Source organism: Sesamum indicum, linkage group LG6 (genome assembly GCF_000512975.1).
Source record: "Sesamum indicum cultivar Zhongzhi No. 13 linkage group LG6, S_indicum_v1.0, whole genome shotgun sequence".
NCBI lineage: Eukaryota > Viridiplantae > Streptophyta > Magnoliopsida > Lamiales > Pedaliaceae > Sesamum > Sesamum indicum.
Window position 1 is genome coordinate 3,616,558 of NC_026150.1, and position 17,014 is coordinate 3,633,571.

Here is a 17,014-nt window from a genome sequence, read left to right on the forward strand (position 1 = left end):
TCTTTTTTATCAAACATTGCACATTAAATTCTTCTCTCTCTCTTTTTTTTTTTTTCTAATAAATGAATGACAACGATATTCAAATTTAAGACACTTTGTTTAGCTTCTAATACCATATTAAACGATTACCGCGACTAAAAATTTAAATTTTAATAAGGATAATTATTTATATTTAATACCTCTAACGTATAGGTTAATTACATTTAAACTCCCTCTAAAAATACAAAATTACACTTTTTAAAAAAAATAAAATTACGCTTACACCCCTTTATTAAATTTATTATTTACATATGACACCCTTCTGTTAGAATTTGGACGAAAATTGATCACGTTAGCAAAACAATTACATAAATATCCAATTTTACTCCTTATATAACACTCCCATATAATAATTTTGAAATAATATGAAAAAAATGTAATGACGTTAACCTTACTCCATGTATATATATTCCATTTATATCTTTATAAGTACAAAAATATGCATGGTAATATCAAATGATGGAAAAAATTAAAAATTTATGCAATATTTTTTGGTAACATATTAATATTTTCCGTCAAAACCATAACAAAAATAGATCACATGTTAACAGAAAATTTTCAGAGGAGGTGTAAGTGTGATTTTCGAACATTTTTAAAGAAAAGTATAATTTTATATTTTTAAAAGGTATCTATATGTAATTAACCCTTACTATTAACTGTAAATGATGAGTTCGCTTGCTACAGTGCCAATTTAGGTCCAACGCTTCTTAGTTTTGAGGCCTCATTTCATTCTGATAAGGGTAATGAGTGCACCGAAAAATCGGAACAAGTTGCTCCCTCGCCTCGCAGTCGCAGCAGCGGCATCCGTCTTTTAAGTTATTGGTTGTCATTTTCTAAGATTTTGGGTCCGCACCCTCATGGAACAACGTCACATATGCATTCTTTATCATTTGTTATGTGGTCGTTTTGGTAGTTTGGATTCTTGTAGCGATGTCCGTCCACTATAATATTTTTTTTGAATTTATATATATAGTTTTTTTTAAATATATATATATATATATATATACATATAGTGTGTGTGTCTCATATATTTATGTATATGCTTTATGTATGGGTGGGGTCAGATAATGCATAGATGATGGCTTGTAACATTAACTTTGTCATGTGTACCGACAAGGGAATGTCGTATGAATCCTTACATTGCACGCCACCTCTTTGTTCTCTTCTTCCACATGAAATTTTTAATATGTGATATTTTAAAAATAATTTAAACAGGAATAATTATTAATTAAATGATATAATTTACTTTTACCGTCCCCTATGTTTTGATAAATAATACATCGATTATCAGCGTTACCAAATTGGCAACTAACACGAAGTTCCTCTGGGTTTCCTACCATGCCGATAGATTTGGTTATCTACCATCACAATTCCGGCCCTATCTGATTTGGGTGCTCGATATAACTAAGATACAATTATATTTACACTTCTGATTTAATTTATATAAATTGTTGTTGTATTTAAAAAAAATTATACATACATTTTTTAAAAATATCGATATCATATTTTTTTTTTATTTCTATGAATGATTTATATAATTACGCAAATGATATGGTGATTTTTATAATTACATAAAAGATAAGAATTATTTGTGTAAAGGAAAAAATGCAAGCAACTCCTTGTGATATTTCAAATTACCCTCCTGTGAAAAAATAAAAGAAAGCAATTTTTCTTCCTGTATTTTTTAAAATAAAGCAGTTTACATCTTTAGATAGAGAGGTAAATTGTTTTATCTTGAAAAACATAGGCGGTAAATTGCTATTATTTTTTTAATATGGAGGTAATTTGCTCATTTGCAATATCGCGGAGCGGTAAATTGCATTAAATCCTTTGAGTAAATAAACTTTAGATTTGGGAATGTAAATGTAACTATTCCTACAATTGATTAAGTCCGATTTAATTTATAGGGCACTTGGACGAGTTTGAAAGTTTTTCTTCAAAACATATTATAAGATGTTTCAGAGTTTATAAGACTTTCAAAAGTATTTGATGACCTTTTCAAATCAGATTATAAAATTAAGAAAAAAGATATTACGAGATTATAAACTATTTTAAACAGAGTGAGAGTTGTTAACTTATTTTAAAAATTTTGACCTACTCTCCTTGCTTTAATCAAATTTTATCTATTAAATTATCATTGCTAACGTATCCAAATACTTTTAAAATTTATTTTTAAAAAAATTAAAATCTTATATACTCTAAAAACATCTTATAAAATATACAAACATATAAATTATTTTAACAAACTTAGTCAACCTCCCTCTTAACGGAAATTGACATCGTATCGCAAAAAAGTGTGCTAAGATCTTAATATAAAATGATTATCCTCTTTAACAGTTTAAATTTCTATATTAACGAACATTTAATATGGTTTCACAGTCGACCAAACAATATGTCATAGATTCGGATCTCATTCTCTCCATTTATAGAAGGAAGGTTTCATGTACAAAGTTTGCACATAAGTGTTGAAATATTAATATTAAATGATTCTCGTCTCTAATAATTTAAACTTTAGACAAAATGATTATTTTACAAAATCCAATAATTTAAATCTTTCATTACAATTTAACTTTGTTGTGAGTCTCTATTTCTCTAGAGAAGAATCCGGTAAAGAGTGTGCCTTTGACTCCCTTCCACGTCCAAAGTTCCTTTCCTCGGTCACATTTGGGTAGAGAGTTGGCCAACCCTCTCCTTTACACGTTATTAATTAATTAATTAATATTGTTATTATCATAAAACTTACTATCAAAATAAATAGGTATATATTATATTTATATTTTTTTAATTTATAGTTTATTTACACAAATCACTCATATCTTTTGCATAACTGTAAAAAGTATTTCTGATAGCGAAAAAAACATGTGTAATTGAATAATAATGTTAACATTTTTTGGGGATATATGGGTAATGTATCTAGTGGTTAAAGTTGAGACTGAAGTCACATGAATAAATTTGAGGTTATGAGTTCAAGTCCCACAAGATATTTGGGTATGTATCTCATTTTATATAAATTATTATAATTTGTTAAAATAAATTTTATTATTAAAAAAGAATGACATATTGCAAGATTATTTAGAGATTGATATATATTTATTTATAAATAAAAGTATTTGAAATTGAAATCCGGGACTTCACTCCATTTCCTTTACACTGTACAAAAGAAGTAAAGTACAAGAAACCTGCCTATCTCTTTCGCCTTCGCCCTTTTAACCCCAAAATAATGGGGAGGGGCCCATAAGCCTGATCAGAGGGGGCCCACACACGTCAAAATCTGAAAGTGGGGAAAAACCGATTATTCCGGTGGCCGGTCAAAAGATCTTTACTTACTGAGAGCGCCCTTCCCCCCCTGCCTCAATGCCACGTCAGCTTCTCTACAGTTCAGTTAAGTTAACTACTGTTCTCTCTTGTTTTTCCTGTTGGGGTTCACCTAAGTTGGGAATTCTGGCCACCAACCAAGGGTGGACGTACTTACTACCTCATTGCACCGCGCCGCACCCAATTCCCGGTTTCTGTTTTGTTACGGTGTGCGCAACCGCGTCCGATTCTCGCCGGTTCTCTAACAAGGTTCGCGTGTCTGCTCAATACAGAGACAACTCACGCGCGCCATGTGACACAATTAACAACTGCTCCTTTTCCCCCCTTTCTTTTCGCTTTTTCTTTTTCCTTTTTTTCCCCCTCTTGTCCTATTTTTTTTTAAATACTTACTATTAATTTAATATATTAATAATTCCAAAAATAATTATTCTCCTCTTAACTAATATCACATTTGTAATGATTAAATGTAATTATCATTTTTCTTTAATTCCATCCTCGAATCTGACCATTTGATCGGCTGAAATAAATACTATTTTTTAAAAATAATATGTGAAGTGAAGGTTGATTGTAATATTTTGATAATCATGAAGAGGTAAGAAGATTGTGTTTGTGCATTTCATGACCAAATGTAATTTGAGATAGCATGATTTAGAGAGTTTGGACGATTTTCTATAATTTTTTTTGAAATATTTTATAAATAATTTGCAAATTTATAAAATATTATTTAATACTTTTTTTGAAAACAAACTTACAGAATTCAAAAAATAAAATATTAAAAAGAAGCTCCTTTAAAAAAAAATGACTTGTTAGTTTATCTTTAAAAATTCTATCCAATTAATGTTATTTATATTGGTTATAAGATTATTTTTATTAAACAACGAGTTTCACAATTTTATTTTATTTAAAATAAAGTATACATTATTTTATAATTTCATTAGTTAAATAATTTAGTCGAATATTCTATTAATAAATAGTCCAGATATGTTAAAATATATGATAAAGTACACTGATGTTTATTGAAATTAGATTAAAAAAACATATATACTTTCTATTTTTTTTTGTAAAACTACAGCTACATTTATGAAGGGTGTTAGTATAAATATATAATTATTTTTTTATAAAATTACAGCTACACTCTATGAAGGGTGTTAGTATAATATTTTTTAGAAAGTGTTCGTATAAGCTTTACCTTATAATATTCAGTCTAGTTGTAATTACAGATACACCATCCGAAGGGTGTTAGCGTAATATGACTCGGGGAGTATTTTTATAAAATTTTGTCGCTGAAAAGAAAATGTAGTTATAATGATTAGGACAATTTTAATGATGTACTTATAATTTTATAAATGACACATCATATTTTCATAATTGATCAAAAAATATAACTATAACAGCTCGTTGCGGTCGGATCTTAATCAATTAATTAAAAATAAAGATAATTTAATTAATAAAAAAGATTAAAAAATTTAAGTATACATGTTCTACAAAAATAACACATTCACACTCCCATTTACTAATTCCAGGTACTTTCTTATATTGCCAGACCCAGAGCCATTCAATTTACCGGCATTTGTCCTTTACGCAACGCGACTTGTACCCTGTGGTTCCCCTTGAGCATTTATCACTATCACAATCCTTGTAGTGCGGATGCATAAAGAGCAAGAGACAAAAGGTGAACACATTGCACTCTCGTTTTCATGCGCTCTTTACACACTTAGAGAGAGAGGGAGGGAGAGAGAGAGAGGGGGGGTGGGGGTGTCTTTGATCAGCAGAAGACCTGCGTTCGAAAAAGCGATCAATGTCGGTTCTTTAATCCCTTCATTTTATTCCAAGAATCTATTCCTCTGTCGAATTAATTGCTCGATTGTCTAGTTTTGTTATCCGTTTGTGGATTGCTGGATTGATTAACACAAAATCAGTATAATTACCCTGAATTTGTCCCGCTAGAGATTGATGTGCGTGTTTTGGCGTGGTGTTGGTTGTGATATCCTTTTTCCTTTGCGTTAAATTTTCTCGCGATCCGTTTAATTTTAGAGAAATTGCATGTGATTTTTCTAACTTCGTATTTTCTCTATTTGCTTTGCTCACGTTGTATTTACAGTTCGAGTGAAATGTGAATATTGGTATTTTTCATTTCCTCTTGATTGATGGAGTAAATGTCTCTTCGTTTTAGTGTTTTAAAGATTTTTCCTCGTTCATTATTTTTAAAAATTTTATTTTCCTTGTGTGCATGACTAATTCAGGGTGAGTGCTTCATATGAACTCTTTATGTGGAACTGCATTTTCCTTCCTATTCCTAAATATGGGAATAATTGTACTATTGTAATTACTGTTTTTATTTGTAATATAAGTATGTTTTTTGATGTCAAATTTTTCGTATTGCAGGTGAACAGGGAGTGTTGGATTTAAGGAATTTGGATCTATCGAAGTTTTGAGTTTTAAATTGTTTTTGCCCTCGAGAAAGTTTTGCCAAGTTACTGGTGAGTGGGCATACTTTCTTTATTGGAACTCTTGATGCAACACCCTTCTAATATGTGTTAACTTTGATCTGTGTTTTTTATGGTGTATCAGGAAAGTTCTTAGAAAATGAGCTGGAATCCACCAATGGAAGTTCACTACCAAAACCATTCCATGCCTTATAATTCAATAGGAAGCTTTGTGGATTTCTTTGGAGGTCTTACTTACGACCACGTGAATTACATTTTTGCGGATGTGAATTATGTTCAGGTATTTGTCAAAAGATTTTGATTGGCTTCCTTGATAAAATATGTCTAGTTAAGATTTCAGTTCCTCATTGGTTTTACTTATAAAGGAGTACAGATATTGCAAATTTTGGACGACAGGATATATTCAGCTTTCACCCATCTAGCTTAGGATGGGCTTGGCTTGCTTGATGTTTGTTGAAGATGTATTGGAAGTGGGAAAGGGCCAAGCTAATATTGACCATGGGCTTGGGAAATGTCTTAACTTTGCTTGACCTATCTGATTGACCTTTAGAGTAATTTATGAAGCTCTCCAGAGTCAACTCTCAGCTTCTTCCAACAAAAGTTCACTCAAGATTAGCGAGCAGTAGCAAACTTTTAGCTTTCTAGACTTGTTTATGCTTAGCTTGGCCAGTTGAGTGACGTACAAAACTGTTTCAAATATACTCGTCATAGATATGCAGATGATGTAAATGGGCGCTTTCTAGCCTTTGCTTAAGTAAGAATAACTTAACATTCCATCAAATCTTCTATTAAGTTGGTATTAGAAATTTGAAATATTTTCTGTAAAGAAACTTGTGTATGGTAGATTCAGAGAAGAATGGGTGTGATGGGTTTCAATTATGTGCAGGAGAATGCTTACAATGCTTACCCAGCAACGAATACTAGTTTACACAAATTTGCTGTTTCTGAACCTGGAAGCTTCTCATACTATGAATATGGAAATGGCTACGTAGTCCATGATCACATTCCAGAGACTGATGAGTACAGTAGCCATACAGAAAATGCCTCAGGTTTGGTTGATGACCAGGCTACTGTTTCGCATGTACATCAGGAAGGAAATTCGAGCTCCGGTTCACATGCTCGTCCTATAGAGTGTAAGATCTGATATTTATCTCTGTTTTGCTCCCTTACAGCTGTTCCCTCATAAAAGGAAATTATTCTTTTTTGGTTAATAAATCTGCTTATAGGTTGCAGCGTTTAGTTTTGTCATCATTTGTATATCCTTCTTTTTAGAATGTTGCACGTAAAGTTCCATTGATAGTACTACCAGGTAGATCTTTTTGGTTGGTTCTATACATATATGTCTATGCTATTACGTGTAATAGATGAGAACTAATTTGTGTAGCAAAATATGACTCTACAGCCTGTTTGGAAGGTTTTGATTGCAGTAGAATATTTTTTGTGTTAGCCTATATCATACGTAGAAAATTATGGTTGGTTCATCCAGTGTGCTGATCATGTGTAATAGCTGCTCCCATATGTACTGATTTTATTTGTTTCTTTATCTTATATTGTCCTCACATGATCCGATCTGCAGCTAACTTACATTTAACATGCATTGACTTATCATCTTTATAATCATTGTTCTGTGTGGTTACAGGTCCTCGGGATCATCAGGATGCTCGTGATAATGAGGTATTATCATTTCCCCTTCATTGTCATCTTGGCAGTGCTTTCCAGCTTTATGGCATTTCATCACAGCTGAATATAGGATCAAAGGTAATTAAGTTTTATTTTACCTATCTTTGTGTTGATGCAGGTTGTTTGGCAGGACAACATTGATCCTGACAACATGACATATGAGGTTTGACATTTCATTCATTTATCATCATTTATATCTTTTAGCTACCCAGAAATAGTAACCAAAATATTATAGGACCCCAGATCTTAAACACAAGTCCACTGGTTGAACATTACTAATTTAAATCCAGGTGGAGTAATAAGTCTTAGCTGGATAGATTAGATAAATGCTCTTAAATACAGGTCTACTGGTGGAACATTACTAATCTAAATCCAGGAGCTATTTGGATTAATGATGCTCTCCAAGTACTAGCATTCGACTTATATTCACTGAAAACGAGAGAAAAGTGGAGGTGAGGGGTGATGGAGGCTGCTTAGGTGGTGGCATAAGGGGGCTGGCAAGGCAGGATAGGACTGCAGAAGCTTGAGCCAATAAAATGGCCCGGGATGGTTGCAGAAGGGGGGGGGGGGGTGGCGCTAGGGTTAGGCAACAGATGGTGGTATAGATGTGCAGAAGCAGTATTAGTCGGCTACATCAATAAGTTTTGTGAGCCTATTCATAATTTTGTTTACTTTTTTCTTAGAGTTCAGGTTTTGGTCATAATGCTGGATTGACTTTTCCCACCTAAAACCAATTTCTAGAAGATTCTTAAACCTCCGAGAAAACCCATAAAAATATCGATATGAGTGCATGGGATCTGAATTATTTTTTAATGGATGCACCTATCTTATCATTTGTTTGTCGTCCTTAAGTGTTAGTTTTTCACAGTTGAATATACTTACTATTTCAGTGCATCAAATTCCTTCAAGTTTTCTTGGTTCAGTGGCTTTCTGTGATATTTTATTATGCGTTCATTGATCTGATAGGCCATCATACTTGCTATCCGTCTAGATAAGGATGGAATGAGGTTGTTTTTTGTCCAATTAATAAATTATCCTGATATGGCTAGTTTGAAGTCTGTTCTGTATTTTTCCGTGTGATTGCTTCGAAATAATATATGCATTTACTTGTCTTGATAATATTAATTACTGATCAGGTTGTGGAAATGCTGATATATATGCAATAAAGCATGGTTTATGAGTAGTATAATGTGTTTTAGGACATGTATGAACTTATTTCAAATCCTTTTCCAGGAGTTACTTGAGCTAGGTGAGGCGGTTGGTACCCAAAGCAGGGGTCTCTCTCAAGATCAAATTGCATTGCTTCCAACATCGAAGTTCAAGTGGGGCTTATTCTCTAGAAAGAAGTTCAGAGGTGAAAGGTAAGATCAAAGGTTCTCATGTTCAGCATGGTATTATGGGTGACAATCAATGTCTTTCTGGTTCAGCCATTATTTATTTTCAAGTCTCGTCATTATTTCACCTTTCCTCGATGGTTGATTAATTTTTTGTTGGACATGGAAAGCAAGAGATGCTTTTCTCCTGATACGCAGCTTGACTCATCAGGTTTTTGTAATGTGTTAAGCACAAGATTAGATGTCAGACATTTCTTACTTTTCAGGAAGCAAAGGATATCATCTGTCTGCATGACGTTGCATGTTACAATTGAGCAGAGTTATGAAATTAATGCTGGATGTTAACCTTTGGGTTCTGTGACCTATGTGTTGGCACTGCTTTTGTTCTTAGGAAGTTGGCTTTTCTGTTTTAGATATACAGAGGGTGGTACAGGTGTGGAGTGGGGGGTAAGGAGATGGGGTATAGCATATATTCTTGATGTTATAGAATAACCCCCAGTGCCTGCCTTTGCTGTGGGCCAACCGCTGTGGACTGATTGCTTCCTCTGCATTCATGGTTTAATTTTTGTATAAAAACTGGAGAAGGTTACCTGTCATTTGATATGCATAACATTTGTGGCGAGAATTTTGGTATTTTCTTTATTTCATTTGGCTTCTATATGTTTGGGGTCTTTTTTGTACTTCTCAGATTGAACTTCGATTTCTCAGTAATTAACTGGATCTTCTCTTTTTGGGTTTAAAAGGTGCGTAATTTGCCAGATGGAGTATAAAAGAGGTGATAGGCGCATGACTCTTCCATGCAAACATGTCTACCATACCGGTTGTGGAAGCAGATGGCTTAGTATCAATAAAGTAAGTCGCTTGGCTTCCTTTCTCTCTTAGTAGGTGCCCAATCATATTTGTCGCTTACAACCATTGATACAACAGGCTTGCCCGATTTGTTACAAGGAGGTCATTGTCAATGTTCCAAAGCAGTGAAAGATACTCCTCCCCACGAATGATGGTGGCCTTACAAAAAGAAAAGCATAGGATGGTGGCTTCATTTTTTCCATTTTTGTTCAAGGTTATAGTGTTTTACCACAATTTCTGCTTTTGTTTTCGGTACCTAAGTGTCCTTTCTTTCATTCGATTTATGTTAATTAGGAGATTTACGTTGGTCGTAAATAAGATTGATGATGTCACTTTGGTGGGAGTATACTTCAATTTCATATGGCATTTATATTTGAAAATGCTTCAACAATTTCTTTATTTGCTCTGTGTTTTGATTTGCATGGCATCCATGGTACATAGGTGGGTGATTTGACAAGGAATTAGTCCCACCCCCTTTCCCTCCCTTCTTTCGGTGTGAGATTGACAAAAAGAGCAGGACCAAAAATGAACCATCTTTAAATTGCTGCGTTTCCGATGCCATTTTTACACAATATTTCTCTTTAGTTACTACTTGCTGAATGTACTTCAAACTTCAAAGCAGCAATTTTGAGGCTATTCTTCTTATAATTGGCTGTATCGTCCTATCGACTGTATTGTGCGTGTGTTACATATGATAAGTCATATCTTATTTTGTGTTACAAATGATAAGTCACGTCTTATTTTTAGCCTGTTGCTATTTGCCCTAAAAAGCTTGTGAATGGTCTCGCATCATTTTTCCATTTGCCACTTTCGATTGCCTCACTTTCTCTCTCTGGAATGTATGCATCATGTTCCTGCATTATGTTGTCAAAGTACAAAACGCGACCAGAACAGAATTGCACAATCGACTTTTAGAAATGTCCCTGGTGATATCATTGCATGAGTGCTGATTTAAGCAAATGAAAGCACAAATCCTAACAAACTTGAATTACAGAAGTTGCATATTTAGCAACATTGCTTGTACGACAATGCAACCGAGAACAACACCTGCAACTGGTTATTCCTACTAAAACATTCTGGGTCTCTTCTAAGACCCTATATAGCTGAACATATAAAATTGACAAGATCGAAAATATAGCCTTGCATAGGAAATAATTAGTCTCTTCTGATCTTCACTCGTTAGTTACGTACGACGTTAATAGTATTTCAGGTCGTGTACAGAGGAGGTGGAGAAGGACATATATAAGATGAATGTTAGGGTGTTTGATCGGAGACATGTGGTAATACGGTGATCGTTTTACATATTCCAGAACGTGGTAAATTATAATAATGATGCAAATGTTATAAATGTAGTGGAGGAAAGAGATTTTGATTCGTCCTATTTCTCAACCGTTTAAGTTGTGTATCCGTATCAGAATTTTAACTTGTTCTCCAATATATCAAATAGAAGAAAAACATATGTAAGAGTCAAATATTTCCTCATTTTACTATTGCAGTGCTTGATTGTACGGACTTCTGTCCTATAGTAATGGAAAGAACAATAATTTCAAACACAGTCCATGTTTCGTACCAGGACGCCCTTTGGCACGACAACTACGTAGGAACGACAGGAATCGTGCAACTTAGTGGCAATCACATCTGCTGTTTGGACCATTGAAAACTCCTTATTCCAGTAGCAGATTCCCTACAACAAATTGCAATATGCTTTAATGGTATAATTAGTGGTCATGCCGGTAGCGGTTTCATGACATTCAGAAACACAAAAAGAAGGGATAATTGCTCTAACTAACGACACAAATCGTGCTAGTCACTTGCAATCACGTCTGTTTATGGAGGAAAAGAAAAGTCTCTAATGGAAGTAGTCTACCATCATTAATTATATATGTACTTCAATTAAATACTGTCCATTACAGGCAGAGTTTGTGTAGATTATCTGTATATAAGGGATTAGGCATAGCTTCATTTTACACAACAAAATCTGTTCTCCAATCAAGAATGGGAAGCCTACTAAAACCAGGGCATTTCCCCTTACTCATATGTGCTGCTTTCGCATTTTGCATTGCAGCTACGCAGGTGGCTGCAAATAAGCCCTATGTTTATCCTTCAATAGTGCCAAAGCACCACCCCAAGCCTTACCATAAGCATTTGCCTTATTTATACAAATCGCCTCCGCCACCACCATCCAAGTACTACTACAACTCACCTCCACCACCATCATATTCTGTCAAGTTGCCACAACTTCCGAAGCACGTCAAACATCCCAAGTATTATTACAAATCTCCACCACCACCACCGAAGAAGTACTACTACAGCTCACCTCCACCACCGCCATATTCTGTCAAGTTGCCACAACTTCCGAAGCACGTCAAACATCCCAAGTATTATTACAAATCTCCACCACCACCACCGAAGAAGTACTACTACAGCTCACCTCCACCACCGCCATATTCTGTTAAGTTGCCACAACTTCCGAAGCACGTAGAACATCCCAAGTATTATTACAAATCTCCAGCACCACCACCGAAGAAGTACTACTACAGCTCACCTCCACCACCGCCATATTCTGTCAAGTTGCCACAACTTCCAAAGTACGTAAAACATCCGAAATATTATTATAAATCTCCTCCACCACCAACAAAGAAGTACTATTACAGCTCGCCTCCACCACCGACTTATTCTTACAAGTCACCACCACCTCCAAAACATGTAGAGCAACCCAAATATTATTACAAGTCGCCACCACCTCCAAAGCATGTAGAACATCCGAAATATTATTACAAGTCCCCTCCACCACCACCTCCTGCATACTACTACAAGTCACCACCTCCACCATCACCTTCACCACCACCACCATATCACTACAACTCACCACCTCCACCATCTCCCTCACCTCCTCCACCATACTACTATACTTCTCCGCCACCTCCATCACCATCGCCACCGCCGCCTTACTACTACAGCTCACCTCCTCCTCCTCAGAGTTATTAAGCCAACAGCTCAATTATGTTCTGTTCTAGTAATTTGTACGAGAGTACGCTATCATTTTGAATGTCCATTTTTAACTCTTTGTTCATCAAGTGTTGTATTGTAAAATTAAATAAGCAAGGGGTAGATGAGATCCTTGCTATGCCATTGTTTGTTCCCAACCTTCGGATGTACCTTTTTCCTTTATCAACACTTACTGAAAATTCAATTATGTTCTTTCCAATCTCTTTTGGTGGATATACTTTTGAGATTATTACATTTACAGTGCTTGACTTATTCTCTTTTTACACAAATCCCTCTTAACTTTTATAAAATTATAAAATCATCCTTACCAATAAAAAAGTAATTTGAAGATGTAAAATGATTTTTTACCCCTCCAATAAAAGCCTAAAAAAAAGAAAATGACTTTCAAGTATACTAAGTATATTGACCATTTTACTTCTTGTTCAAAATTTCATATTTATATTATATATTTGACCTCTAACAAATCATCACCCAAAAAAAAGGAAGAATAAGACTAGATTTAAAATCATACTAAAATAGAGCTCGAAAATAGTCTCAAAATGTTGCATTATATGTAAAGATGCATTCACCTAATTTTTTTTTTTTTGGTTGGATCAGAAGTTCGACTACTTCACTAAGCTTGCATTTTCAAAAGTAGATAGGGGTGTCACTGAATCGAACTGATTTTCGATTAATCAAAAATTTAGTACGTCCAAATGGAGTATCGAATAATTGAACTAGTTGATTTGGGTCGATAATAGTCGATTTTTTCCCAATTAGATTCGATTTTTCGTACTGAATTAATCGATTTTTTCCTTTTAAAATAAATTCTATAATACTATTTAACTTTTAATTTTAAGTCAGGTTTAATTTGGAATTGAATTGTGGACTAATTTAAGTTTTTTCAAAATATCCTTGACCTTTTCTTCTCGCGTTGTTCACAATTGATCACTTTTTTTAGTTAAAAAATGTAATTTATTTTCTATACTATTATAAAAAGAAAAGCTCATCCACCACTCACAAACGGTCTATACTAATATGAAAAGAAAAGCTCATCCACCACTCACAAACGGCGGCTAATGATGCTGCTATACCAATTTTTGTGATATAAAAAATGCCCATCATGACAAAATAACTAACTTATTTCACTTTTCATCACATTAAATGATATTTTTTTCTTTTTTCTTTTTTATTAACGTCAAGTACTGGTTTATATATTTTACTCTTATTTATAATATATTTTAAAACATGAAAGATTATTTATTATATGCACGTAGAAACGATGTACCACAAAAGCTAGTATATATAATTTAAAGTTAAATGAGAGAGAGCAGGGGGGACGGGGGGGGGGCTGGGGAGAGGGGGTTGGCCAAGCTAGAGGGAGGGGGAAGGGAAGGGGCCGCGGGGGTGAGCATTATGAGAGGAAGGAGGAGGAGACGATGGCGACAATCAAAAGGCGATTGGAGGGGGCAACGACGTCAGTCAAAAGGTGAGGGAGAAGATAAAGACAAAAAATGTTGATTGGCATTTTGTGGGAGTAATTAATCAAAATAAGAGACATACATCCATCCAAGGATTACATAATTTTTTCAAACATTAGGGGATATTTGTAATTTTTCAAACAATAAAGAGATATTCGTAATTATGATAAATCTCAAGGTAGATTGTTGTAATTTATCCTAAATTTAAAATGTGGGTTGCTGAAAAGGGCGAGGAGGGGAAGAAGGCAGAAATGCAAAGGGGCATCCAATCATTTCCTCTTTGCCTTTGGGGACAAAATAGAGCTTTTATGCTGAATCATGTTTTGTGAACTGAATTGTATATGCACATCGACCCTTCAGACCGAATGCCACATCCTGCATTACTTCCAGGCCGTACTGGCCTCCCTGAATGTAATGTAGGTCGAACCATTCAACGTAAATGGACTGTGGATTTGGACCTATATCTACACTAATCTGTCTAAGTAAACGAACCCTTAATATAAAATGATTAAATTTGTCATATTGTGGTTATATGTGAATTATAATCAACTATTTTTAAAATTATAGTAAAAAAGTTGCACCACACCCGAACAAGAATTAATGTAATTTCCTATGTAAAAAGTTGTTTTAGTTATTTAGAGCCCTGACAGAATTCATATTGTCATAAATTATCAACAACATTGTAATTATTAATGATAATGAGACTTACTTGCACTCACATCTGTGTACGGATCATAGAAAAGTCATTACAAAACAATATTAATTAGTAAGACATAATGGTGTACATCAACTAATAATGTAAGAATCAATCAATTCAAATACCTGCAAGCCTTGAGCCAGCTATTTCCTTCATTTCAATACTGCCCATTGCCTGCAGAGTTTGTGTAGGCAATCAGTATATAAGGGATTAGGCATAGCTTCATTTTGCACAGCTCAATCTGTTCTCCAATCAAGAATGGGAAGCTTACTAAAACCAGGGCATTTCCCCTTACTCATATGTGCTGCTTTCGCATTTTGCATTGCAGCTACTCAGGTGGCTGCAAATAAGCCCTATGTTTATCCTTCAATGCTGCCAAAGCACCATCCCAAGCCTTACCATAAGCATTTGCCTTATTTATACAAATCGCCTCCACCACCAGTGAAGAAGTACTACTACAGCTCACCTCCACCGCCGCCATATTCTGTTAAGTTGCCACAACTTCCGAAGCACGTCAAACATCCCAAGTATTATTACAAATCTCCACCACCACCACCGAAGAAGTACTACTACAGCTCACCTCCACCACCGCCATATTCTGTCAAGTTGCCACAACTTCCGAAGCACGTAGAACATCCCAAGTATTATTACAAATCTCCACCACCACCACCGAAGAAGTAGTACTACAGCTCACCTCCACCACCGCCATATTCTGTCAAGTTGCCACAACTTCCAAAATACGTAGAACATCCGAAATATTATTATAAATCTCCTCCACCACCACCAAAGAAGTACTATTACAGCTCCCCTCCACCACCGACTTATTCTTACAAGTCACCACCACCTCCAAAGCATGTAGAGCAACCCAAATATTATTACAAGTCGCCACCACCACCAAAATACTATTACAGCTCGCCACCACCTCCAAAGCATGTAGAACATCCGAAATATTATTACAAGTCCCCTCCACCACCACCTCCTGCATACTACTACAAGTCACCACCTCCACCATCACCTTCACCACCACCACCATATCACTACAACTCACCACCTCCACCATCTCCCTCACCTCCTCCACCATACTACTATACTTCTCCACCACCTCCATCACCATCGCCACCACCGCCTTACTACTACAACTCACCTCCTCCTCCTTCCAAGGGTTATTAAGACACCAATCGAATTTTATTAGTAATTTGTATGAGAGTACGCTATCGTTTTCGATTTCCATCTTTTTCCTTTTTGTTGATTCAATAGTCATTTGGGAAATTAAATAAGCAAGGCGTTGATGAGATCCTTTCTATGTGATATTTTTGCCCAACCTTTGGTTGTATGTTGCCCTTTTATCAACATCAAATGGAAATTAAATTATGTTTCTTTTTAATGATTAGCTGTTCATGTTTCAGTTTGATTCCATTAATACTGTCCTATATATTGGAACAGAGGGAAAAGCCTCCAATTTCTTTTTGGCATTCGAAGTTAGGATTAAAGTTCATGTAAATAAGACATAATGCATGTAACAATTTAGCAATATGTACTCTATAAACTATTAAGATGCATTTTTTCTTATTAATTTATAATTATTTATGATATTCAATCAACTTTAGCAAATAATTTTAGATTTTAAACAAAAATTATAAATTATTTTTCAAAATATTTGAACAAACCTTGGCATGCATGTGGAATTAAAATTATCAAAATATTTTAATTATAGCTATTTACTTGTCTCTTCCAAGATATCTATTATAAACATAATATGCAGTCTGATACTGTGAAATCAGAGTTTCTGAGAACAAAAAATTAACAATCATCTTCAAGTTTGGAGGAGAAACACGCAATATATCTGAATCTGTATTCATTCATTTGGTGAATGGTGCTGTACAAAGTTTTTATATACAGAGAGAAGAGGGCTAACAAAAGAACGACTCTATGAACTAACCACAACTAACTAACTGAACAAAAACGTGTTTCTAACTAATAGAAGTGTCAAACTGCAAAAAAAACGTTTACAAGGAGAAAAATAATGCAACTTAAAAAATGAACACAGCAACATCTTCAACCTGCAGCTGCTTTGTTCTTGGGGAAGAGTGCTGCTATGCTGCTGTTGAATAATCATAACAGATACCGTTGTATGACATAACAACTTCTTGGATCAAATTATTCATGAGTATAATGATTGGTCTC

General features: G+C 34.6%; 1 protein-coding gene and 1 pseudogene across 3 annotated transcripts; both read left to right on the forward strand.

Annotated features, from left to right (window-relative positions):
• On the forward strand, positions 4,991-9,820 carry LOC105163569 (E3 ubiquitin ligase BIG BROTHER). 3 transcript variants are annotated; one of them, XM_011081978.2, is made up of 9 exons: positions 4,991-5,026; positions 5,740-5,834; positions 5,926-6,081; positions 6,688-6,934; positions 7,441-7,475; positions 7,600-7,644; positions 8,715-8,842; positions 9,559-9,667; positions 9,743-9,820. In XM_011081978.2, exons 3-9 carry the CDS (start codon positions 5,941-5,943, stop codon positions 9,791-9,793), a joined length of 756 nt encoding a protein of 251 aa, XP_011080280.1. In that variant the 5' UTR covers positions 4,991-5,026; positions 5,740-5,834; positions 5,926-5,940; the 3' UTR covers positions 9,794-9,820. The 3 variants fall into 3 exon arrangements, with proteins under 3 accessions (XP_011080280.1, XP_011080278.1, XP_011080279.1); XM_011081976.2 differs by having other exon boundaries at positions 5,026-5,154; XM_011081977.2 differs by lacking the exon at positions 4,991-5,026 and adding an exon at positions 5,238-5,309.
• LOC105163610 lies at positions 11,637-16,186 on the forward strand (annotated as a pseudogene).